This window comes from Pseudorca crassidens, chromosome 10, assembly GCF_039906515.1.
Source record: "Pseudorca crassidens isolate mPseCra1 chromosome 10, mPseCra1.hap1, whole genome shotgun sequence".
Lineage (NCBI taxonomy): Eukaryota > Metazoa > Chordata > Mammalia > Artiodactyla > Delphinidae > Pseudorca > Pseudorca crassidens.
The window spans coordinates 8,152,045-8,179,047 of NC_090305.1; the positions used below are offsets into that span (position 1 = coordinate 8,152,045).

The 27,003-nt window shown below is 44.2% G+C and overlaps 1 protein-coding gene across 1 annotated transcript in view; it reads right to left on the reverse strand.

Moving 5' to 3' along the window:
- Window positions 1-26,326, reverse strand: part of NEDD9 (neural precursor cell expressed, developmentally down-regulated 9) — a 44,853-nt gene extending 18,527 nt beyond the window's left edge. The window contains exons 1-2 of the mRNA XM_067751993.1: window positions 26,136-26,326; window positions 7,162-7,608 (exon numbers count right to left, since the gene is read on the reverse strand). Of these exons, the coding sequence (XP_067608094.1) occupies window positions 7,162-7,608; window positions 26,136-26,147 (459 nt within the window). The 5' untranslated portion in view covers window positions 26,148-26,326. The remainder of the gene's footprint in view (window positions 1-7,161; window positions 7,609-26,135) is intronic.
- Window positions 26,327-27,003: the final 677 nt, after the last annotated feature.

Here is a 27,003-nt window from a genome sequence, read left to right on the forward strand (position 1 = left end):
CTTTCACACTGGCAAGCCAGTTCTGGGAGATTTGACTGTATCTGGTTAAATGAAGTCATTCACTTGGAGCAATGTGAAGTCATTTGAAAAGACGGTGTTTCCAATGGCAGAGAAAAAGCCAATGTCGCAGTACGTTGGTACCACGGTCTTTACAGCACCTTGATGGCCCGCTCAGGCCTTCTGAGGGTCGGCCTGCCCTGAAGCAAGTGACTGCAGCCAGGTGGTGGGCATCTCCTTGGTCGTTAACTCAGACTCCTTCAGCATTGAGGCTATGCTCTGGATCTGAGGTGGGAGCCTTTGGCAGTGCCTTTCATTCTTTCTGACCAACAGGATGCTTTTTAGCACACAGGGTTCTGGTGTTTAAATATGCCCTCTTATTTCAGGGCTTGGCAACATCAACCATTAGCTGGGACGTAAAAGTCATTAGCTTCAGAGTCAGACAGACGTGGGCTCAAATATCAATCCTGCCTCTTCCTAGAGGTATGTCCCTCAGCAAGTTCACTTCTCAGACCTCAGATTCCTCCCCTGTAAAGTGGAGGCTGTGACGAACACCTAGTGAGACTGTTGGGAGGGTTAGATGAGATTATGCACGTAACGCCCCTAATGTGCGACCAAGCTCAAAGGCACCTGCAAGTCACCCCACTTTAGATCTAAAATGATCCTTAAAAGAAGTGAGTAGCTTAATAACATGCTGAAACGTGAAAACGCGTAACTACTCTGAGAAATAACTGGTTTAAGCACACCATGCTTTAAGAAAAGCAAGTATTATAAAAATTATTCAGATAAATCCGATGTGATGATGGCCTTGCTAAGGGATTTGTTTTGGCTTCAAAAATTGATCGACTGTGGGGTCCCTTTAAAGATGGGACTCCTTGGTGCCCTTCATACGTTGCTGGAATCACAGCTTTGAAGGGAGACATACATGTCCCGAGTGAGTCGCACCTGCGCCCCTTAGACAGGAGCAGGGTGCCTCTCTGGACGGGGACCTGGACAACAAGGCTCACGGCACAGCTATTTAAGAAGGCGCCCAGCTCTGCATTTTGCACAAGGGACTCAGACAAGTCTGCTTTTAAAAACGCGTTCAACCAACAGTAAGTCTCAGTTTTACTGTCAAAGCACCAAAATTCCGTATTCTTTTCTCTCCCTCACAAATAGAGCATTACCTACTGAGCCAGCCAACATACTACGTATGATGCTGACCTAGTCTCTCCGATAAGCACAGTCACTTAGCATGAAATCATTCGGGAAGGAAGGAAGATTACCTCTGTTCGCTTCGTCGTGAGTTTGTAAGAAGTTACTAAATCCTTCCTAGAAATATGCATTATCTATGAGTTTTATAAAGGCCTTGGCATTGACCAAACAAAAAAGACTTTTGTTCATTTCTAAGGAGGTATCACGGTTTGCTCATTCCACTGGCGTGGGTGACTTAACTGGGAAGAGATACTTTTCCTTTTTGAAGTGAGGTCATAGAGCCCTTGAAATGCTCAAGGACCTTGAATTTTGTGTAAGATTTAAACTTTATCTTGACTCTTGAGGGTGGAGATTTTAGGTGAACAATCACTTCTTTGCATACACTAAAAAGCCATGGTACTGAGGAAAAAAATTCATTTAAATCAGGATTATCTTTATATAGGAATGCATAATTCTGGAACAGGGTCATATTTTATTGAGTTTATAAGCGAAGAAACTGGAGGTACCCTCTGCCCTGTCAAACTCTGATTCTCCCCAGTATTTTTGAGGGTGTGTATGATTTTGTGTGTGTGTGTGTGTGTGTGTGTGTGTGTGTGTGTGTGTGTGTGTGTGTGTGTAGGAAGGGAACAAAGGAATGTGAGGTGAAGTCAGAGTTTATCTTCTCTGGGAGCTTTCATCTCCTCTTAATCTATTTTTACTTGTTGGTAGACAATCATACTGCTAATATATAGCAGTTGGTTTGCTGGTATATGAGTGTTGTTCTGGGCAACCAGATTTCGCAATGCTTCACATCCCAATAAGGGAAGTCCTCAGTTCCCTAACCAGTGGCTTTGGGTGTGTGTGTGCCCGCATGTGTGTGTAATTTATGATGACTCAGCGTCTAAGAAGGCACAAACATTGCAGCATAAACTATTTATGGTTCTTATGTTACCTTTCAAGGAATGGGCCTGGAAGACCTGGTTAAAATCTTTGAATCATTTCCTGCCAATATTGGGCTATGTCTCACCTTGGAAGGTAGGAAATGGTCTTTAAAGATGATGTCATGGGGTTTGGATAAATCCTACTGTTACTTGAGTTTACTGAGTGCCATCCCCAAAGCAGTACTTGCCCAGTCCATCATACACACTATAAATGTGGGCCATTAAAGTTTTAATAAGCCTGTGTGCTCCCTTGAGATTAAGTGAAATTACAACATATTTTGGGACCACAGAGGCAGGAGAAACTGTTGGGGTGCAGAGAAAGCTTCACAGAGGAGATGAACATTGAAATGGGTTTTAAAGTATGAATAGGAGTTCACAGGTAGCACAGATGAGGAAAGGCAGTAGATACATAATAGCATAGGTAAAGGAAGCACTGTTCCTCAGTGGGAAAAGTGTGGTTCTCCTTTTTAGACGACTACAGACGTGTTAACTAATCTTGTTGTCTAAATTTGGCAAAATGCATAAAAGTTAGGCCCTCAGAAAAGTTGAACGTGACATCATGCATTGGATGCTCACTTGTTGTGAACGGAGAGTTAACGTTTCAGAAAACAGATGGTGACACTCTCCAAGAGCCTTCTGGGGGAAAATGACCATGTAAAATCTGACATATGTCGTAACAGACTAATGAGCTGGACACGGGATTTGACTCGTGTGTGATGGTGAAGGGGTGATAAGATCAGAACCACTTTTCAGCTTATTTAAAGGTCAACTCAAATTAAATGCTTCGTTTCTCACTTCTGCCTGTGCATTCACTCGTTATCTGTGTGCTGATGGTTTACTGTGAGCTTGGCCTATAGCAGTAAAGAGACAGCCATGGCCTCTGCCTGCCTTAATGGAATTCATAATTTAGCCCCAAACTGATCTTCAGAAGGATGCAAAGCAAATCTAATTCCACCAGTTAGAATAAAAGCGACATGTCCAAAGAATAATCAGAGAAACACACGTAATTCCCTGTGAAGGTCAGGCACAAAGTGGATCAAGTCAGGTGGCAGGTTTTGATCTTTGAAGGAGAGAAATTAAGCTCTTTTAGACCTTTGTAGACCTTATGCTTTTGATGTTTGGGTCTAAATCGTCCCCTCCAAACCACAGTCCCATATTAACTACAATTTTGCCTTTAAAAAATCGAGGACACTTCTTAAAAATATAATTCAGCTTTTCAAATTATTGGACTATGAGTAATTCATTTAATTTAGAAATGCCTGTGAGTTCTTGGCAATCACAGGCATATTTAGAAGTCTTTGCAAAGAGAGAAAAATCTAACCTACAAATTGTTTTCACATGTAATGAAACAGTTATGACATCGAAATGTGACAGTTAATGAGGTTGACGTTGTGTTGTTTCCTGCACGTTTGTCTAAACGTTTATTAATTTCTATTTTGAAGTTTTTGTGTTTCATATTTCGGAGCCAAGACTTTTTATTCAGTGCTCCAACGTTCTCGTAGACCTCCGGCATTCTGCCCACAATGCCTAATGGATAAAACGGCCCTGCACACAAAACCCAGAGTGAAAAAGACCAATGAAATTAAGTCAAGGTGTCAGTGTATAAACTTTGAGAGTTCTTTCCACCCTGTACAAAATTTCTGGAGAACCAAAGAGGGAGCCACACACTCAAAGAGAACAGAATATATGTTAGCGATAGAGTAGTTGCATATTCAGTGCAGAGTATGAAACACAAACAGGGCTGATCAGTTCAAAATAAACTCTGAGAAAGGAAAGAAAATCAAAGCAAGGGGCACTAATTTTTTTTAAGCCCCTGCTTTGTGCAACTCTGTGCCAGGTCCTTTCCATACAGTGTTTCACTGAGTTCTCACAGCAACCCTAGGAGATAGTTATGATTATTCCCATTTGACAGATGAGGAAACTGAAGTCTAAAGAAGTTCAGTAACTTGCCAAGGGATTAACAGCTACCAAAGAAACAGAACCAGGAGTCGCCCTCACCCCAGAGCCCAGGCTCTTTTCACAATCCTCATGCTGTCTCCTTGTTTCAGGAAAGGGTGGAGATGATATGATTTTCTTTCTCTCTCTAACCACTGATTTAATAAGTGATGAATCTCATTTTACGTGGCTAGAATGCAAGAAGGTGGGTGGGGGCTGGAGTTTCCCAGACGGCAAAGCTGGAGCGATGCAAGGCAGAATTCACTGTCTTTTTTTTCCTATGTGATTCATTAGTAGAAAAAACTGTGGTGGATAAAACTTCTGAAGCCTGCAGTCTGTAGCAACATCAAGGGAATCTTTAACTGTGGAAAGTCCCGAATCACAGATTGGAACATATCCAACCCCCTTCATGGCCCTGTAACAATGCTTCTCAAAGTGCAGTCCTGGACCACCTCCCCCAGAACTATCCCAGGAGCTTACTAAAATGCAGATTCCCCGGCCCTGGGGGGGGCCTGGGAATCTGCATCTCAACGCACCTTCTCTAGCTCTCTGGGTGATTCTTACGTTCCCTAAGATTTTAGAACCACACTTTAGTGATTCAAAACAAGATTCTACTGCCTCCTCTTTCTCTCCTTTAATAACTTTTAAGGACTATGACGTAAGCCACCAGGAATGTCCAGTTCTGGGTTCACCATCATTTTACAGATGGGAAATTAAAAGAGAGAAACGGGTATGGGGCTGTTTAGTAAGTCAGCAAAACTACTACAATGAGAACTCAAAGCAAACCCTGCCGGATCCCCCGTACTGAGATGAACTCTTGGAGCCGTGGCTTAAGTCATTAGTATGATTCTCACCCATTGAGAAGGTCTTGAGTCAGAAACGTCACCGAGGGAGATGTTGATGGAAGTTTTTAAAGCAGCTGTTTTTACTCAGAAGGTTAAAATCACCTGTTAGCAGCCAAGCCATCTCCACTACAAAGGAAGGAAGGAGGGAAGGAGGGAAGAAAGAAAGGGGGAGAGGGAAAGAAAGCAAAAACAGGGGGTGGGAGAGAGAGAGAAAAGAAGGAAAGAAGGAAGAGAGGGAGAGGAAAGGAAAGGGCACACCCACTCCCATGGGGCGTGAGCCAATGGTCCAGTGGACAGGATGGAGGCGGCAGCCTGAGGACCAGTGGCACTAAGGTGACTCAGGGCGAGGTCAGGTGTCCTAGAGAACACGGTGTTTGTCAGGGAAGAGCCAGGACCGTCCCCTCCTGCCTCACCACGTTACCACCTCAGACCCCGACTGCTCGAAGCGCAGCACTCGGGGCACTGCCTACCCCTGAGCTCTGGTCAAGCCTCCCCCAGGTCTGTGGCGTCCCCTGGGAGGGCTGGCAGAGTGCCTTTCCGGAAGCTGGCTTCCCGCTACAGGAACCACCTACCTCTTGCTAAACATAAAGGCTTCCACTGATTTTAGAATTAAAAACAAAAACAAAAACACTGAGTTCAAGTGCCCGATGGTAACCCCGGCACTCCAACCTCCGTCGAAGGGAAGGTGTGTCAAACTCTCTCCCCTCTAAATGGATCAAGGGTCCAGGAACAAACCTGAAGTACAGTTATAGCAAATGACATGGCTGGAAGTCCGAAGTTTTAGACTTTTCAGACTTGGAACTAAAAAGGTAGAGTCTAAAGAGAAAAACATGTCACCTTCCTGCCAAAATAAACTGTGATGAAAGCTCAGACCCCACCACCTTTCGGCCAAGCATTTCCCATGCCGGCCTCCCCCGTCTGCCTCACACCAGCTCCGATGAGGGAGGGCTATTTTTAAGATGCACACAAGCAGGGCTACGAATGAGAGAAGTTATTTATTTATAGTCACACCTTTCAACTGTTCTTTTTCCCTCTGGAGACAGAGGCCTGGTTTGACTCTCCCTTTGAATCTAAAATCCCTGGGGTGAGAAGGACTTTGAAAGGTCACGGGCGCAGTCTATGACCCCCAGACAGGGATCACTGTCCCAGGCAATACAAGTCGGAAAACTGTTAACTTCTTGAGGAATTCCTCCTAATGTTTATACACTCAGCTTATGTAACACCTGTGCTCTTGAGCAGTGTTTTGTAAAACACACGTTTTGTATAAAAGGTGATTTGAAAATACATTCGTGCCTTCGTTATTTAAGGAATCCAACAGTAAGTCACCCCCTCCTTTATTTTTTCCAACAGAGGATTCCATTATCACGCAAATAGATATTCCATAATCTACTTGGGACTGTAAATTCAAATGCTGTATTAGGTTTTCGCAAGGCAGGGCACATGTATACGTCATGTTCTAAGCATCAACAGCTCTTTCTGGCGTCCAACTGCATCTTTCCTCTTGTGATTCAGGGATCTTTTCTTATTCTGTTAAATTAGTCCCTTCTTAATACCAACCTCACTGGACCCATTGTAGGCCCTTGGAATTTGCCAGCAAACTGAAGAGAAAAGCCTTCCCCTGCAATGCTCCCAGGAGCATCGCCTTTGTGTTGGCTACTACCCTCCACAAGTTCACTGGTATTATTTTCTTCACAGCACAATTCCCCACCTGACATTCAGTGTCTGCTTACGTCTCCTTACTACAGCGTAAGTATCATGGAGGCCAGATTCACTCTTGAATTCATCACTGTATCACAAGCATTGAAAATATACTAGATGTTTGAAATTAAATCGATTTTCTACTTATCTCAAATTGTTAGGGCAGTGCAAAATGTGGTGCCTTGTACCACTCAAGGGAGAAAGAGAAAAGACTGGAAACTGAGTGCAGAGTCCAGGTCTAAAAGCAGGTCTATCAGAAGTTTGGAGAGAAACACTTGATGATGCAGTATGACCTGGCACGGCTCGGGAACTCATAATGGTGAGGGATCAACAGTACCTGGCACGGGGTGGGCGTTCAAGAAGGCTTTGCTGACCAATGAATGGAAAAATAATACTCAAGCTAAGGTATTCAGATATTCTTACTTCTTGGAAGATATACTTACTACTTTGATGTACTTCTTGGAAGCTTCAAGTTCTTATTTTAGGAGCGCAAACACACACACACCACACACACACACTTTGAGTACAGTGGAAAAAATTAAGAACAAAAATCCAGTCTGTTGTTCACTCACCTTTTTACTTAAGTGGGGACCATTAGCCCCTGCAATGCCTCTCTGCACTGATGGTGGGACTTGATACACATCTTGTTCCTGGGTACCATGGCCAGTGGGTACTTGGTAAATTCCCTGATTTTGGTAGGAAGGTGGCACTTGGTAGATGGTGTCTCGAGGGGTGCCCTGGAGGTTTGGCATTTGATAGAGCTTCTGTTGGCCAAAGGGCTGGTGCATCAGTCCAGAAGTAGGCGGGTCCTGACTGGAGGAGGTCTCCTGCACGGGGCCAATCAGAAGCTTCACCCGGTTGCCCGGGACAATGCCTTGCCGACCGTGTAAGGAGCAGAGCCACCATCCTTCCAGTCCTCCCGTGTTCTGCTCTATGACAGTCAGGATGTCTCCCTTGCGAAAGGCCAGCTCCTCAGCACACTCTGGGACGTTGTCGTACAAGGCCCTTGCCATAAGATTCTAGGAAGGAAAGAACAGAGGGAATCCACATTAGAATAGTAGCTCAGTCCCTTTAACACTTAAAGCCCGTGCTCTTATGGAGAGGCACACTTCCTTGAGAGAAGAGAAGAATCTGAACAATAGCCTGTAAGGAGAAAAACAGATGGTGCAGACAGAAGACAGATCCATACATACTGTGTCTGCCACCAATGACATCAGACCGCCTCCTTGGAAAAGCTCAGAACGCCACAGAGTGCTTTCTTCCAGCAGTACATGCTGTGCCCAGGGAGTTATGAGTAGCATGGCTAAGGGTTAGAGAACAGTTCATTCTACAAAACATTTCTCTTCCTTTCTTAAACCCAGTCGAAGGAATAAAATATTCCAAGATATTCAGATGTACTACAACAGACATCTCTTATTTTGTTAATATATTGGAGGTAAAACGAGTCAAAGAAAATCCCCAACAACAAGCAGCACAAATGGCATTGATATTCAGTGTTAAAATGGAAACAGAGGTACACTGATCTCTGACTTGGCAGGGCGTAAAAATTCTTATTCCCAGTTGATCAAGAGGTCCTTGGATACGTGGAGAATCTACAAGCAAGCGATCTTTCCATGCGAAGCAAGCATGGAGTGTAGTGTGATGGTAAGTCTACATCTCCAGATTTGATCGCGGGGAGCTACAAAGAAGTCACCCCGCGTAGGTAGATAGATACCATCGCTTCCTCTTTGGTCTTTTATTCCTACCTTTCCTGAGGGCCCCTCCTCACCCTGCCACTTTATTTCCTACTTCTTGAATCTCACCATTCACATCGGAAAGGCTCTGCTTTCCCCTTTCATGGGCCCCAAACACTTTCTTTCTTTGTGTGAAGGCCTGTCTGGCACTCTCAGTACTAAGTAGACAGCCAAAGTAGGCATTCAGCGGGGAGCGGGCAGGCAGTACATGCTGACATTCCTGGAAGCCTTTCAAAGGCTCCAAAGATTTCACTTCTTGGCATCAGTCACATTTCGCAGCACGATGGCAGCCATCACCCCATGCCTGCTCCTTCCCAGCACACAGAGGAGTCGGGGAATGTTGTAAATTCATAGCAAGCCGTCAGAAAACTCCAAGCGATCTCTCTAGTGCTTCGCTAGGAAGTTGGGACGCACTAGGTGTCACTGTGATGATGATCACCTGTGGGGAAAAGACCGCTGATTGGCCGGAGTGTGTTGTGACTACACATTCGTGGCACTGGGGGCTGTTGTTGTGTGGACTTCTGCCCCCTGTTTTCTTCTCTAAAACTGTGGATTCGATCTTTCAGCTTCATGCTTTTCATTCCTTTACCACTGACATCCGTTAATCATCTCCCCCTGTAATCCGCCCCGTAACCGCGGGTCTTGCACTGTGGGCTGGTTCTCTGCTGTGGAGGCGCTGTGCCGTGGGAGGGTCTGCCCCCAGTCAGCAGCTGAGGGGCTCCTACTTTTACTGTTAACCACAGTCCCCTTAGGCAGTGAGGAAAAGAGATGAAGCCCTAGAGCTCAGTGCCCAGGAAGCCTGGTGATGCTCTTTAAGAATAAGGTTGAAGTCCTTGTTCTTGACAGTTTTCTGATCCAGGAAGTCTATGATGTGGACAGGTGAGCAGTAAGGGAAGCTAAAGGGATACTGAGGCTTTTGGGTTCCAGGTGAACGTTTTACTTAGTATCTATATTCTAGGAAGCTCGGTGTTCCTTCTAACAATTAAAAGTCCACATACTGAAAGATAAAACCATACAGCACCGTATCCTGGTTTGAGGAACCATTTAAGGATGTGTCCTAATCCTAAAATCTCTTGTTTCTCTTCTTCCATCGTTTGGGTGTCCCGTTATTGAAAGGAAAGTCATCGAGTTGAAGAAGACAAGATGCTGGTCCTTTGTACCTAAATGATCAGAAGGAAATTACTCCACCCAAGTTGTACTGTGATGATAGAGCAGGAGGTGAGCTGACGGCTCTGGTCTCCACCCCTTTCTCTGGGGCCCATTCAACAACTGGGAATGGCTGGCAAGGAGGCCCTGTGGTGAAGTCAGAAGTGATAGGGGTGGGACCAGTCCTATGGGAGCCGAGGGTGGAGGCTATCAAGAAGGGAAAGAAAAGAAACAGAAAACAGTAGAAGGTGAAGGACCGCAGACCTCATCAGCGTACATGAACTCCAGGCATTCGGAGTTGGGTCACGTCCACGGAGCTCCATCAAGCAATGAAGTGGAGCCCCAGACCACGCCCGACTCGAGGCAGACAGAAATCCCTGTACGAAGGGATTCTGGATGGTCTTCGTCTCCTGTTCCAGTGACCTTCCCACCACCAGCTAAGCAGCAACCTGTTTCCAGACAGGCCTCCAGAGCTGCTTCTCCAGGAAAACCTGGAGAGCCTCTTGCGGATGCACAAGATGATCACAAGGTGATTTCTGACTGGCTGTCCTCCCCCCACCACCACTCCCAGAGACTGGGATTCAGAGAGCTTGGCAGCCGCGAGTGGAAGCACCCGGTGCCAGCTTGACACCTCACATGCTGGGAGTTATTCTCAGCCTCGGGTGAATGGGAATAAGTTATTTAATATCTGTGCCAGCTACAGGGAGCCAGTGTCTACAGCCAGCCACTCTCCCACACAGGAGGTTACGGCTCCTGAGGCCTTCAGAGAACACCTGGACCTGACCTCCCTGTTTTACAGATGAGGAAACAGATCTGGGGTGGGGGGCAGTTTATCATCTGCCCAAGGCCACACCGGTGGAGTCAGAGATGGGAAGAGGACTGTGGTCTCTTGGCTCAGTTCTCTTTCCAGAGCTCTAAGCCACCTTAGCCCTACTACACAATGTCCTCCTAACTGGGCTCCGTCCCATTTTACGGTAAAGCTCTGAAGGTGACAATTCCTTTTGTCATGTCTACGGAATAAATCAGTTCCTGGGGTTTGGGGTCCTGGCTGTGTGACCTGGGCAGGTTACTCTTCCTCTTGGCACCTTAACTTCCTCATCTGTAAAATGAGAATGAGGGTAACATACCTATGCCATGGGTTTGCAGTGAGCATTCAGTGAGTTAATTCCAGTCAAGTGCTTTAACGTCGTGGGAGACTTGGGAAGATATGACTATTTATTTAATGTGCTGATGGAGCTTTGATCTTCAGCTTCCTAGCGGATCACCTCCACAGTTCTCCGTCAAAGGCTGGTTCTGTTCTAATGTTGTTATTATATATATTTTTATACACATCTGATATTTCTCTTGCTCACAATTACGCTTCAGGAGAACTGTATCTTGAAGCAGTACTTCTCTGAATTAATAATGAGTTCTGCTCACTGTAACCTCTTGTTGAGTATTTGCCTCTAAACAACAATAATGAAACTATTGGTTGCATTCAAGAGACAAAATAATAATATATTACTAATATAATTAATAATATTATTATATATTATATTAATATAATTAATCAATTATATTAATATAACACTATTCGAATTATTATATAATTAATTATATTAATTATAATGATATATCATTCTACTAATATTACCACAATATTATTAATATTATATCATTATAACACTATTGATATTATATTATTATTATCATTACTGGACAAATTATGGATACATCTCATTAGATTCCAGAAGAGTACAATCCATCAGAAAGTACGGAATAACACGGGGTAAAGAGCTTGGCTTTTGAAAATACTTGGTGCGTTGAGGCAAGAGTTTAGTAAGGAGATAACAGCAAAGTTAACTTCAGCCAGGACACAAACCCTCTCATTTAAAAGTGCAGGCAGATCAAGAGTTAATTTCTCTGGCTAGGACAAGGTGGAGGGACCCTTTCCTGCAGGGCAGAGATGTGATTCCTTAAGGCCACAAAGTCAGAAGGTGATTATCTGAATATCTTACAGAAACCCAGGAGAGGCAGTCTGTCTATTCAAGACCTACTCCTTCTCCCACCCTCCCTGGGATATTTATCTCCAGGGCAGGAAAAGGTCAACACAGAAACACATCAAGGAAAGATAAGAGAGCTCTGTAATCCTATATCCAGCTGGATGGTTAGGCTCCAGAGGCTGGCAGTTAGAAATGCAGCTAGAGCTTGGCAAAGCACCCAAACAGTTGGGTCATAGAATTTGAAAGCCAGAGGCACTTCAAACAATTACAGTTCAACTCGTTCACTTTACAAATGAGAAAAATGAGGCCCAAGAAGTTAATGATTTGCCAAGTCAGCTGGCTAGAAGGTCACAGAGCTAAGAACACGGGCCTCTTGTCTCCAGCTCCAGAATTAGGCATGAGGCATGTGCTACAAAAGCTGTGGTTCTAATTAGGATGGGAAATCCGCATTTAGAGTCACAGACCCCATTTGAGGGATCCTAATTGTAGCAGCCTCTAGCATTGACCCCACCCCGATCTCTGAGAAGAAACTGTCCTTGGTTCCCATGATTCCATGTCCCGGTCCTCCCTCTTCCCTTGTTCTCATGACCACTGTTCTTTCTCCTCCTTCACAGACTAATCTCTTTTCCTGTCCCTTTAGTGATCATGTTCCAAAGGGATCTCTCGTCTCTATGAGTTTGCTCTCTACAGGACGTCTCATCCATGCCGATGGCATCTAAACACACAGGTAACACTCAGATCCACAGCTCCAGCCTCGATATTTCCTCTGCTCTCCAGTCCCATATTTCCAGTTGTCTAATGAGTATCTTCACCTCTCACTCAACAAGTGCAAAACCCCTTTCTCCTGATCTCTCTCAGTTAACAGCAGGCATAAGGCCGCCCAAGATCAGAGCCTCAGAGGTTTGCTGAGTCACTTCACAATCTGAACCTCAGTCAGCTGGGACCTGGCTTTTCTTCCTTACTGCCACTCCTCGCTCAGGTCCTCAGCAACTTTTTTTTTTTGGGGGGGGAGCGGGGGGAAGGAATGACAATTGCTACCCAACTGGTTTTCCTGCGTTCAACCTCTTCCCACCTCCAAACTCATCTTCCACATCACCGGAAGAGTTCTCTTCCCAAAATCTATCTCATTGTTTTCCTTTCTAGTTCTCTGTGACAGTATTTCTTATAGTACGACTTGTACTGTCCCTTTCAAGACTGGGAACTCCTTAAGTTCAGGGAAGCTGTTCTTTCTTTGGCATTTTCAGAACCAGTGTGTGAAAGAAAATACACACTCACTAAGTGTTTGCTAAATTGAAATGGATTCTGGACTCTGATTTCCTGGTTCTCTACAGAGAGGGTGAAATGGTTTTCTAGAGATGTCAGCAAGATATTCGGTTGAAATTTTCCAATGGACATGGGAAGATGAACTAACAGAACCAGAAAGATAAATGGCACGTCCAAGTCACCTAAGCCTCACGGCCAGAGAACGTGGGAGACGGCGAGCAGGAAAGAGCCCGTCCCTCCCTGTTAAAACAGGATGATGACGTAGATGGGGAGGCTGCAGCTAGTGCCACAACCACTGAGCAAACAGGAAGGCCAGGAGGAGCCGGCCATCCCCGTCTGATTAAATACAATGGTCTCCGTAAGAGGCCTTTTCTCCCTGTAGTGTGGCAACCTGCATCTGGCGGTAGATGACCGAGCACCATTCATGCTTCGCCAGAATGTTTGGGTTCTGCGGTTCCTGGTTCCCAGGCTATGCCCAAGGACTGGGCAGAAAATGCCGTGCCGTATTACAGCAAGTAAAGAGAGCTCCAGGTCACATGATCATTTCCACACCACCCTGCTCTTCCCTGCCCTTTTCTTTGTTCCCCCACTACTATCAAAATGTCAAGAAAGCTTATTACTCCTATTGCCAGGGAAACTATCTGCTATTCCAAATACAGAGAGGTGTGTGACGTAATTTCCATGACCATTCATGCTGCTGTTTGAAGAAAAATGAGACACAGTGCCTGGTGTGTCCCCCCCGCCCCCCCGGACTGATAGCATCATCAATGGCCCAGCTTCCTCTTATTATTTTACTTCATTCTATATTTATCATGCAGGAGCTCCTGCCAAGCCTCAGGGCTGCCACATTCTCAACAATGTGGCTTTCCTGTACCCAACCCCCCAAACTTTAGCCCTGGACTCTGGCAGGGACACACACGCGCACACACACAGTAAAGAAGGAAATGGCCATTGTCAAGAAAATCGGTCCCAAAGCAAGTGGCTGAGGGATGAGCATCAGAAAGGTCAGTCTCAGGACACACTGGAGAAGAGAAAGAAAGGATCCTGTGTTTTTATGTTTGTCTGCCGACGAAAACCAGCTTAGGTCTTTTCCATTATAGTTTATTACAAGATTTCGAATATAGTGTCTTGTAATAAACTATAATGGAAAAGAATCGAAAAAAAGAATATAGATATATGCACATATATATACGTATGACCGAATCACTCTGCTGTACATCTGAAACTAACACAATATTGCAAATCAACTCTACTTCAATTAAAAAAAAAACAACTCAGTCTGAGGGCCATCCAACCCCTTTGGCTTCCTCCTACCCTCATCTTTAGGATACAGGGGGATGCGGGATTTCCCCAGAGAAGGACACAGCCATAGTCAGAAAACATGGATATCTACAAGTGTCTGGATTTTGATTCTTGGAATATTGGTTTACACTGGATATCTGGAATGTTGAATTTTTTTAAGAGTTGAATCCTCTGGAGACTGTTAAGTAGTAGACACTAGGCTTTTAGGTTTAGGAGTTAGAAGATATGATGCTCATACTTCCTGACCCCTGGAGAGGTGTGTCCAACACATGCCACCAAAGAGCCCTTTAGCACCTGGACCGCATTTCAGCCGATGATTTTCATTTTCTGGAAAGTGCTTCTAAACCCCTATGGTAGTTATAAAGCTTACATGAGTATCTTGGACTCTCTCTAAATATTCATGTCACTTACTTTGCCCCAAGTCCTCACATCCTCTAAGATGGTTAGCCATAGCATCCTCTTCATGTGCGTGTACATGTGTATGTGTGACTTCACGGCCAACTTCTATTACTTCTTGGCCGTTTGCGGAGGATGGATTTGATTGTTAACAGTATGTGAGAAAAATAAATTAGCTTTTCCTCCCAACTCTGATGATCATAAATAATACCTATGTCTTGAAGAACTCAATTCTCCACTCTTCTGTGGTCTTTGGGGTTTTCTTGAGTAACTCCTGAGGGTCTGAAAGACGGTGGGAGAACACCTAGGTTTCTGTGGGTACTTAGAACCAGAAGTCACCCATGGCTTGACCAGACCGACTAGGCTAGAATATTAGACTACGAAGGGATCCCAGAGATCACTCTTGCCCAGTCTTCTTGTTCTGCCGCCCAGAGGGTCTCTTATTATATCAGCAGCAGAGCCAGAACTAGCATCTGGTTCCCTTCTTAATCTAGGAATGTTTTCCACTGGACTAGGGTATGCTTCCTGAGAACCTTCTCCATCTTAGAATTTAGTAACGCTGCTATTAAGCCTCAGAATTTATACGCATTTGTCCCAGGTTGCCTGGTTTTGATAGATTTAAGCATAGTGTATTGGCAAAGGATCAAAAACACGGGGCAGGCACAAACGCTTTTCAGGGTCTGTCCCTAGATAAATCTGACAGGCGCCATATAATGATGAAGGTCTGACACCCACTCACCCAAAAGATAGGTTTATTAATGGTAAAACAACCATCTGGATTTCAGCCAACATTACAGTATTAGCATCAAATCACTTCTATTTGCCTGTCTAGACAAATCCCTCTAACATCCAGGTACTTGGGGAAGTGAAACGAGAATTAAGTTATAAAGGAGTAGGAGACTCTAGCCCACAAATATTACAGTATATTCCAAAAACTGTATCATTTCTCAATAGTCAAAACACACAAGTTCTAACATCTAATAAAGTATCTGAAAGAAGGGAAAGATCTTCCTATTTTTACATTCCCATATATCTTATCTTCCTACATCAAGGTATGCAACCCCCAAGGTATGAAGTTATATCTAAACCCACGAGTGCCAATATGTACACATACTAGCAACCCTCATCTGCCTCCCAGCCAGAACCCAAGTGATGTAACTTGGACATCACCCCTCACTGGAACTCTTTTAGATGACCCCTGAACTAGGTTTGGTGCCTGACTGCTATTATCCTACTTAACTTGTGAGGTCCTCAAAGAGTTTTAAAAAATGGATTTGCACACTTGGCCGAGAGGGTGTGTACAATCGTATACTGTCAGCACTGCAGTTGCAGAGTTGCCTCAAGAAAGAATTTTTAATATTTATGTATTTATTTGGTTGTGCCGGGTCTTAGTTGCTACAGGCAGGCCCCTTAGTTGCAGCATGCGATCTCTTAGTTGTGGCATGCATGTGGGATCTAGTTCTCTGACCAGGGATCGAACCCGGGCCCCCTGCATTGGGAGCGTGGAGTCCTATCCACTGCACCACCAGGGAAGTCCCAAGAAAGCATTTTTAGAAGCTGCAGCTTCTCAGCTAGAAGAGAGAGGAAAGACGGCAGAAGCAAATGGAGGAGAAGAAAACCTCAGAATGAAACTAATGAAATTGTTTAGTGGCTGGGGATATAGACAAGCTCCTACACGTACATATGCCACAGCAGTTTATGAGAATAAAACAGTTTTCTTCGAGGCCCATTATTAATGGAACATGCATTTGGAACTGGGCCCTGAAGAAAGCTATTTTATTTATTTATATATTTTATATATAATAGGTGGACTATTAGGAAAATGAAGCCAAAGGAAGACTTCAGAGGATTCAGGTTGCCTTTGCGATGGTCTGATGGTTTACACGTGACCTAATGAGACCCTATGCTTCTTGGTATTTTGTGGTATTCACTTGAACAAATTCGCACTAAGCACAGAAGAGGAAGCTTCCTTTTGGTTAGGAACCGTTAACATTAAGCCCAACCTCGGTCATGATAAGATTATGGCCAGCGGCTTTATGATTGCATTTTTGGGCTTCTATTACATAAAACCAGTAAGGTAATTATTTTTAAGCAGAAGGAAATAGGGGAGATTATGCCAGTGATTTTTCACTAGGGGGGGGATTTTGTCCCCCCAGGTGATATTTGGCAAGGTTCAGAGACATTTTTGGTTGTCACACTGTGTGTGTGTGTGTCACGGGCATCTAGTGGGTAGAGAGGCCAGGGACGCTGCTAAACATCCTGCAATGCGAGGGACAGTCCCCACTACCAAGAATCAGCCAGTCCTAAATGTCAACAGTGCTGGGGTGGAGAAACCCCGGATAGAGGGATGGACATGACACTGTTAAATTAACAGAGTCTAATCTTGGTCCTCATCTTGTAAGACTAATGACAATGAAAGCACTGCCTTTTATGCCTGTTTCCCCATTTGCAAAATGGGGATAATGAACATGTTCTTAATAATATCACGAGGAGTCATGAAACTATACATGCAAAACACTCTGATATCTTCAGAAGAAAGGGTCTCTGTAAAATCAAAGCACAGTTATGATTACTGCACTAGTATGAGCTCATGAAGTTCTGTCTTAAGAACTGTACTCCTCCCCCCCCAAAAAAATTCCTCCGGGGAAAGAAAACAAACCAGAAATGATCTCATGATGATGACACCTGCCACACCAAAAAACAGACACAGTTCAGAGAAACTAAATTCTTTCCCTCCAGCAATGAAGTAGGCTGCATCTGTAATTAAGATCTTAATAAGGGAGGTAGGAGGCTGGATACAGACGCTGCAGGCTGTGAGGCACAGAGCTATCCTGCCAGGTTTCAACAAGAGCAACTGAAACACAATCCCCCTCGCTGCCTAGTGCTCTCAGGTGTTCTCTGCACAGTCCATATTTCAAAACGGGCTTTCCTTCATCGCTAAAGATTCCTACTCCTGCAAGGAGAAAGAAAAGGACCACCTCGTTATTTACCAGCAAATGTCACGTGGTAAATATTATTTACAGGTAAATATAAAAAATTTGCCGGAATCCACTTTAAAAAAGCCTCTTAGATAATTTCCTGATAAGAAGCTGAAAACAAGTTAGATAAAAGGCTGGCATAAGGCAAAAGGGATAATGCTTTCGATGGCTGATTGATCTCTGAAGCAGCTAGAACGACCATGTGTTCCTAAACTTTCCAAGACGGTCCCCGTTTCAAATATCCTTCCCATTGTCAGACCATCTGTCCCACTTTGGGGTCTGTGAAACGTGGATACATACCTACAGAAATGATATATATTTTAAACTAAAAATAAAGGACAGGCATCCAAGTATATATCTTGCTAATGGATCTGCCTTCGCTGAATTTAGGATTTGGGAGGAAAGAAGATAAGTACTGATAAGAATCTTAGGTTTAGTCAATGGACTGTTCTCTCATTGACAAGCTGATCTTTATAAGGGAACGAGATCTATTCCAAGGGCATCCTGGCCTCTGCGAGACTGTCAAGCAGTCCAGCTTCACAGTGAATGCCACTGGGCTAACTGTGTTCCTATCACCCCCTTCCTTTACCCTCCCCACCATTTAAGGGGATGCTCATCGAACTTAGCTCTGAGTGGAAAAGATTGGAGAATCAGAGAATAACATGCAAGTTCTAACCCAGAGGAGCACTCAAGGGAAAAAAGACGTCAAAATTTTGCTCTACCAATGCTGTTGTGATGGTTCTGCAGCACTGCTGGTCCACTCAAGCCATTTCCTGTTAACTCTAAGTCATACCACGGATGATTAATAACAACAAACAAAAAACAGTAACAACGAACTCATGGACAGATCACTGACATGTCCTGTTAGAAGCCTGGAGGGTCTAAAAGTCCACTTTCCTGACTTCCCAGTGGCTGGCATTGCTTGTTATGGTTATTGGGGGCTGGGGGACGGAATCCCAGCTCAGTCTTTCAGTAGAGCACAGAGCCTGGGGACAGAGAAGCCTGAGTCCTGAGTCAGCCCCATCTTCTGTGGGAGTGAGGTGCTAAATTAAGGGCAATAAACTGACTACCACAAATCAATGAGATTAAGGCTAATTCATACAAGAGACAGCATAACTAAAATAAAGTAGGAAAAATAGTAATGACATCATACTGTCTAAATAAATATTGCTTTAATTAAATAGAAAGATCTGGTTCAAATCCTAACCATTTATGCCTTTTGGTGGTTGCAACTTTCTACTGAGTTTCACAAATAACACCCTCCCACACACACCCCCCCCCGCCCCCCACCCCCCCCCGCCCTGCCCACACACACAAAGAGCAAAGAAAGGAATTAAATTCAAAATGAGCTATCAAGCGTTTTGGTGCAGTGCTTGCACTTTTACGTATTCATGGTTGATCAGTCTTTATTTCTGGTAATCATAAACATCAACGTTCCACATAAGGAACATTTTTGGTAACATAACTATTACCTTGACATATTAGAACTATCAGGAGGAATTCTCATTTGCAACATACACACCAAGATCTGCAAAGAAATAAGATGCCTCCATGTGAGTGAACCCAGCCTTTGAATAAGGCTCATGAACCACCTACCTGAATACCATTTAGCACAATTAATTGCTAAATTGATTGGGGAAGAGGTTGAGGGTAAGGGACTAGCTTTTTTTTTTTTTTTAAAGAATAAACCTGTATTTAGTAATCCATGGTGAGGCCCAAGTATATGTATTTGAAAACACTGCACTGGCAATTTCATTATCTCCATGATCAGCTGTCCCACCCTCCATCTCAACCATGAAAACTCACGGTCACACACCATCACTACTTCTATTTTCTGGAGTGCCTGTTCCATCTTCCTCAAAGCATATGCCTCAATTCACCTAGATCACATGGTCCACCTTCTGAATCACTCTTTCCAGTGGAGGGTGGAAAAGGTCACCAATAAGGCCTTTATCTTAAAATGAAGATTCCTCAGGAAGACAGTCTTTTGCAGCTAAGCTGTAATGTTCCCCAGGCCTGCGGCGTCCTCATTAACTAGTAAGAATTCCCGCAGGGGGGTGACTGGAATGTTCAAAGTAAATAAGACAGACGGGGTGTTGCTGACAAAGTATAAACAGGGTTTTTTTGTTTTATTTTTTTGGTCCCTTTTCCGTGCCCATACTCTGCAGTCATCCATTGCCTAGGTAACTGGTAGCTATTCTCTTCATTTTAAGTTGGAAATAGAGGATTTCTTCCCAGTGGCACCATTGTGTTTATCTTGGCAAGGAGCCTTGGTAATTAAGTCTATATGTTACTGCAGAGTAATTCCATGGTCCCAGGGGCTGGGATTTCAAACCAATTTGTTTAAGTTTCTTTCTAACCCTAAAATGATCTAAAAATAGATCACCAACGCCTCTTCCTTTACATCTCCATCACTCTAACTGACGGCAGTAGGCTAGAGATATGGTTTCCCTGAGCCCCACTCACCTCCTGTGCACTTCCCCCTTGAATTTTACAGTCATGACTTTCTCTTTCCCTCGGTACCAGTTTTGTTGTGGATAAACAATTGTAGCAAAGGTTTCCTCTTACATTTTTATACATATAATGCTTCTGCACCTATATGTCTGAGTATATATATTGTATGTATCTTATAATGCATCATATAATACCTGCCATTTTAAAATGCTTATTATGTACTAGAAACAGATGATTTTCATATATTATATCCTTACAACTATCTGATGAGACAGGTACTATTACTCCCATTTTATAAATGAGGAAATGGAGACCTGAAGTAGCTTGCCTAAAATTATACTGTTAGGAAGTAACAAAAGTGGGATTGGAAATAAAATCCACTTTGCCATACAGCGAGACTCTTTTAACGGCTATTTGTGTAAGTATTATATGTAATTCAACATTCAATTCAATGTTTGTTGAGTACCTACTGTGAGCAAGGTCCTACAATTTCAGGAATATCAAATCTTATTAATAACAATGAAGATACCAAGTCATTAAAATATTAGCAAGTGGGGACAGAGGTGTACTGGTAAATCCCTATGTCTGGCATCTGCATTTCTGCAAGACATCTCCAGGCCCATGGAATATTCAATAATACTCGATTATCTTAACCTAGTGACTGGGGTTTTGACATAATCCTGTCACCAAGTCTTGAGTCCACACTATCCTTTCAACATCTATTGGGCACCTACTTATATAAGGAGAGCTGGGGCCGACTAGCATTGTCTGCTTCCATTATGCAGGAGCCATGGTAAATACCTTACCATGGAAAATGTCTTGCTTAGGCTTTAGAACAATCCTATGAGGCAGTTATTATCCCTACTTTACAGATAAGAAAACTGAGGCCCAGAGAGCTTAACTTGCCCAAGGTTACAGAGCATCACGTCACAGGAAACAAACCTCATACTCTATCTTGTCTCTACTGCAAGAACACAGAAGAGACCAAGTCCCTCTACTGCAAGACCAAGTCCTCTACTGCACAGGAAACAAACCTCATACTCTATCTTGTCTCTACTGCAAGAACACAGTAGAGGGACCAAGTCCCTCTACTGCAAGAACACAGAAGACACCAAGTCCCTACCTCTGCCTCCCACCCCCAAGGCCACAACAGATCCTGGATCATACTTTTTATTCAAGGGACTTGTCTGTCAATCTGCCACTACATACAAATAAAGGGTGAGTCTCTCGTATTCAGTGGGGCTTACCTAAAACTGGAAAGCCCCAGTGGGCAACCTATGTGAGTTCCAGTTATCATTTAGATAGTGATTTGATTGAAAGAGGTTAATGAGTAAGGTAGTGCTAACAGAGTAGGGCAGCGGTGAGAAACAGAAAGCCTATTGTAGGGATTATAGGACAGTCAGGGAGACAAAGGTTTAGTCTTCTGATTCTCTTATAGAGTGGATGGATGAGGGGGTTTGACTCACGGCAAGTGACACACGAACCAAGTCACGTAGGCACAAAGAGACAGGGGCAAATGAATGGGAGCAACAAGGGACCAAGATTTCCCATAGCAGAGTCCAAAGAGAGGAGGGAGGTAGGGGGTACAGAGTGTGCTTTAAGTGTGCCACGTCTGTGTAGGTGGGGAGGCAAGCCCTACAGAAGTCGGTATTAGAGAAGCATAGAGAATGCTTGAATGAAAAAAATGAGAGATGGGCTTTCCTGGTGGCGCAGTGGTTGAGAGTCCGCCTGCCGATGCAGGGGACACGGGTTCGTGCCCCGGTCCGGGAAGATCCCACATGCCGCGGAGCGGCTGAACCCGTGAGCCATGGTCGCTGAGCCTGCGCGTCTGGAGCCTGTGCTCCGCAATGGGAGAGGCCGCAACAGTGAGAGGCCCGCGTACCGCAAAAAAAAAAAAAAAAAAAAAGAGACGATGAGGTCATAAGGGCACAAAAGGGGATGGAATTGGCAAAGAGACTTGAAAAGTGGAGAGGAAGTTTCTTTAGAAGTGAGGGGGGGGGGCGCAGAGTGGAAGCCACTGATGAATTCTCAGAAGAGGACTGATGTATATTCCAGCAAGAAAAGGATGCTGAAGGAATCTTCGTTACTGTGCAACCTGCTAGATCGGTGTTCTCAGAACACCTTCAGTTCTACAAAGACTCTGATTTCTGTATACGTAAATCGTTTAGCTCTGAAAATGGGTTTGCTCAGTTAAGAAATAAATATGTAACCAAATAATTTTTTCAAAGCATCTTTTGGTGCTTTTAAATGCATAGATCTCACGTAAGTTTTAAAAAGGAGGCAGGGGCAGGAGTCCCTCATTTGGAGGGTGTGCAACACATCATTTAGAAGAGAATAAAAAATTTAAAACCAAAATGTTGAAGCCAGGAAAGAATCAGAAATTATATGGATTATAAATGACCATGCTGACTCAATCAAAGACACTTGATCAAATGTTCTCAAGCCACCTTGAGGAAATAAAAATATTTTCAAAGTCCCCTAGAAAGCTTTTCATTGTACACACTTTCTGGTTTCCCTAACCTACTTTACCATGTTCATCCACGACGCAGGAATCTGAATTTCAGAATGTAGTTTTCTTACTCGTGTTCTAAGCTCTACCTGTTCTAACGTTCAGTCGGAAGGTTCATGAATGAGTTTGCTGAATGGCAGACTAGAGAAGTAATTTAGCATTTTAATGTAGGCACACAGGGTACAGAAATTTGGCCACAGAAGCTGCTCAGCTATTAGAGATCAAACAGGCCGGGCCCGTGGGGCACTGACCAGGCCTGGGCCTGCACAACGTGGGTGGGGCCTCGGGCCTCTGCTCAAACACAGCTGTGCACCCACCCTCCAATTACCCTCCTGGCAGACAGCAGCGATAACCCACCCCCAGACCCTCAGGAGGGAAGCTTTCCCTGAGCAAGCCACGGCCACTGAGGCACAGCCCTCAACCCCAGTATCCAGAACGTGCTGTGTATGTTCCAAGGAGCTTGGGGAAAATTCTTGATAAATGAAGTCCCCCGCAATTTACTGTCAGCGAGCCTCAGACGGAATCCTTTAAAAAGAAATGGAACTTTACGTGCATATGAGAGTGACTGCACCCTTCCTGTGAACAAATAAAAATACATACAATGCAATTGAAATAGACTAGATATAGGCTAACCAGAAAAAATTCACCAGAGCAATAGCTTGCATTCCACAGTGCTCAAGATTACCATAAATATAAGCTGGCTGAGCTGGAGCTGTGTGTAAGTTCAGAATGAGGGGAGGCTTGGTTGTTCTCTAGTTATGATCCCTGAAGTAGCCAAACCAGATAATCTGGTTAAAAAAAAAGCCTTAGGGACTTCCCTGATGGCTCAGTGGTTAAGAATCTGCCTGCCAACGCAGGGGACACGGGTTCGAGCCCTGGTCTGGGAAGATCCCACATGTCCATGGAGCAACTAAGCCCGTGTGCCACAAGTACTGAAGCCTGTGTGCCTAGAGCCCATGCTCCGCAACGAGAAGCCACCGCAATGAGAAGCCTGCGCACCGCAACGAAGAGTAGCCCCCGCTCACCGCAACTAGAGAAAGCCCGAGCACAGCAACAATGACCCAACACGGCCAAAAATAATAAATAAATAAATGTATATAAAAAATATCTTCAGAGTGGCCGGATTATAAATCTCTCAGTGAGTATTTTTAAGTCTGACTGTGCTAAATTTATAGTGTTTAGAGCAATATCGTGTCTAAAAGGTAATTCCTGACTCCAGGATTTTACAATCTAATAATTATCTGGTTTTACTACCTAAGTGGCTCAAATTAAACAACACTACCAAACATGCATTTCACTTTGCTTTGTAGAGTTACTGTCTTAAAAAAAAAAAAAAAAAAAGAATCTATTCTGCAGGAATACTTTTTCTTGAGTTCTTATGATTTATTCAATAAGCACGAAAGGTCTTTTATATAATCGTTACCTTGATGTGCAGGAATACTCTAGATGACATAGAGTCTTAAACTTCCTGGGAGAAGAAAACAGCAGTCACACAGCACATTTTAGGGAGGTCACAGAGAGTTCTTTCTTTAATAGTGGTTTAAAGTCACAAGTTCTGGAGCCAGATCATCTTGGTTCAAATCCCAGCTCCTCCACTTTTTAGCTGTGTGGCTTTGGATAAATTACTTAGCCTCTCTTTGCCACGATTTCCACATTTGAAAATGAGTATGAAGTATTAACACCACCTCATGGAGTTAATTGGAGATTTAAATATGGAATTCTGTATTGGCCTGGTGAGTCTTAAGAACTGTTATTTATCACTCGTCTACCTTTGTGCCACCTCCTCTACTTAAAATTACAAAATCCTCTCCTGAAACAAAGTCCGTTATTAACTTGAGAGAAAATAGGCTTTATGAGAAAGGGAAAGTAGATTGCTTCAGCTATTGGTTCCTTTTATAGTCACCACAAGGTGTCAATCTGTCATTTGGTTAGTTGGGGAAGTCAGTAGTTTTGCTGGTGAAGACGTGCGCAAGCTAATAAAAATCATACATTGACAACACTTGGCAGGGTGCTCGACACTGGTAAGACCCGGCAGAGAGGCAGGTTTTCCCGATGAACGGCAATCACAGTTCACAGCGTCAGCTGCTGTGATGTTTTCTTTCCACAAAAGTAAAACTAAACATGATGAGGTCGCTGAATAAAAGTGACTTTAGACTTTTCTGTCACTCTCCGGGTTGCGGCACTCAACGTTAAAAACAGCCATTTATACTTTCCAATAATAAATGTAGGAACGTATTTTCTCTTTTTTCCCCCTTCAAGCTGGTTTTTATGAAACTAAAGGCATTCACAATAGGCAGAAGAGGGGCAAAGATTCACTGAAGGCTAAGTAATATCTGGAGATAGGACATTATGATATTCTATCACTGTTCTCAATAAGGGAACTGTGGAAATACGCGTGAGCCATTTCAAGAAAAAGAGCTTTCCTGCCAGGTAGAAGGATTTGTTTCTCGTTGCATCCTGAAGTCAAAAATATTAAGAATCTTCAGGATTATCCATTCCCCTGATCTCTCCTATTGAGGTAGAAAATGGAAAGCTGATAGCACAGTGCTAACTGATACCTCTGCTTTCAGAGAGTTCTAACCTTTCCAAGGAGAGCTATAACTCATGCATCACAATAGAGACTTTCAACAGTTAGATTTAGAGCTACTGAACAAGATTTATAGCTTTTGAATAACAGGTTTATCACTGAGGTTAGCCAGCGGCTATTAGCCAGAACTGAGTATTTACAACCTCACATTAAAAAAGGACGAGCCAGAACCTAGGTAATTCAGAAAGAAAGCCAAGTAGCTCTCAGCGAGCACAATCTTGAAGGTCAGACAGGTAACTCAAATTGCCAATCCCAAAGCATAACCACCTGGCCTAAACGCCTTTCAATAACAGCATGTTTGTTTAAACGCACTGGGACTGTATCTATTCTAAAACACATGTAGTCATCCTCCAAGCAAAATTCATATCCAATCCCTTGCAATCTGCTCTGAATAGGGGGTCTCTGGAAGCTGCTTGCCTGGTTAGATGGGGGCAACTTAGACAAAAGGGGATATTCTAAATAAGTTATAATCCTTTTGCCGAGAATAAACACACAAAGGTGAGAAATGCTTGGGAAAATATGCTGCTGAGTGTTCTGACACTACTATGAGTTTCAGGGACAATAAGCTCGCTGGAGCCTTCAGACCCTCAGTCCATTCAAACGCCAATGAAAGTGTTTTCAAGAAATGGCAAGTACTCATTGGTTCTGAATCCAATGTCATTTATGGATGTCAAAATTCTCCATCATCAGCTGTATAAGGGTACCTGGGGCTTTGAACTTCTTCCACTAAAAGTACGTATGGCAAACTGCTTCCCGAAGCAAACGCTTTAAAGCAAAGGCTGAAAACTGCTTTAAGAGCCAGGCTGAGAGGCTCAGCAGTTCTGATTCCTTTCTTACTACGTCTCCCGGGACAGTGGCGGCCAGGCCCGGGCGCGGAGTGCTGAGCTAAGGGGCGCTCCGCGTGGAGTTAGACACCCTCTGATCTACAGTGGCCACTGCAGCTCCGCCAGACTTTCAGGGGAGGTGGACCGGGTGTGCTGTGAGCTCCCGGCGTGGGTCTTAGAGGCTGGAGCTCTGCCTTCCTGCTTGTATGCCAACCCCAGTGACTGAGACCCATCTCAAAACAGAACACAATCGGGCACAGTAGGGGTCCCTGCAGAGGAGCTGTCCTGCAGAGGACAGACGGAGACGGACACACACACACACACACACACACACACACACACGGAAACCTTCTGTAAAAGGCACTCTCTTACCTTATACTTCATCTCGGCAGCGGTGAATTGAGGCGTTTTCCTACACTAGTTAGACTGCATTAAGCACTGGCGTGTCCGCCCCTCCATCGAGCGCTGGGCTAAATGAAAGTGAGAACGGCCCAGCTGCAGCCAGTTGTCAGCGCAGCGCGGAGCTCCGGCACCGCTACGCCCGCCAAGCCTCTGAGCTCACTGTTTTGATTGAGGCAGGCCGAGCACGGAGCTAATTTGCATACAGCCCCGCCATTGGCTAGTGGGCCAAGGTAATGCGGACGCTCCGCCCACCCTTAACTCCTGAAAACTGACAAAGAACTTGTAATGTGATCATTTCTTTTTACATTGTCAGAAAGGGTGGAAAATAAAGTCAGGAACCTTCCCGAACCTTACTCCACCCCCACCCCCAAAACCCCTGGAAAAGGAGATAAATTCTTTTTAAGCTTAACCCAAATTTTAAAGAAATGGAATTCAGAAAGCGGGCTGACAGTCGCGCTTCCTGTGACCTAGCAACTCCTTCATAAACCCATTTTATTTCAAAGCCGTTCACCTCACAATCTCTACATGAAACAAACTCGGGGAACAAAAGGTTTTCTGTCTCCGGGCCCCTTTTTACTAACTACCCCTGCTGATATCTCTCTCTCTCTCCCCTCCCTCCCCTCCCCTTTCTTGCGGCTGTTTGCTTTTTTTGTTCTTTTCAATGTTCAAAGTACTTGCAATGTCAGTCTGCAAGGAGCCAGAATACAATTCTCCCTCAGTGAAAAGGAACTTGGTAGCTCAGGCACCAGGGATTCCCTGGCCGGCTTCTCACGAGGGCCTCAGAGAGTTGAGTGTCAGCCACATTCAGTAGACCTTCTCTGGTTTTGCTGAGGATAAA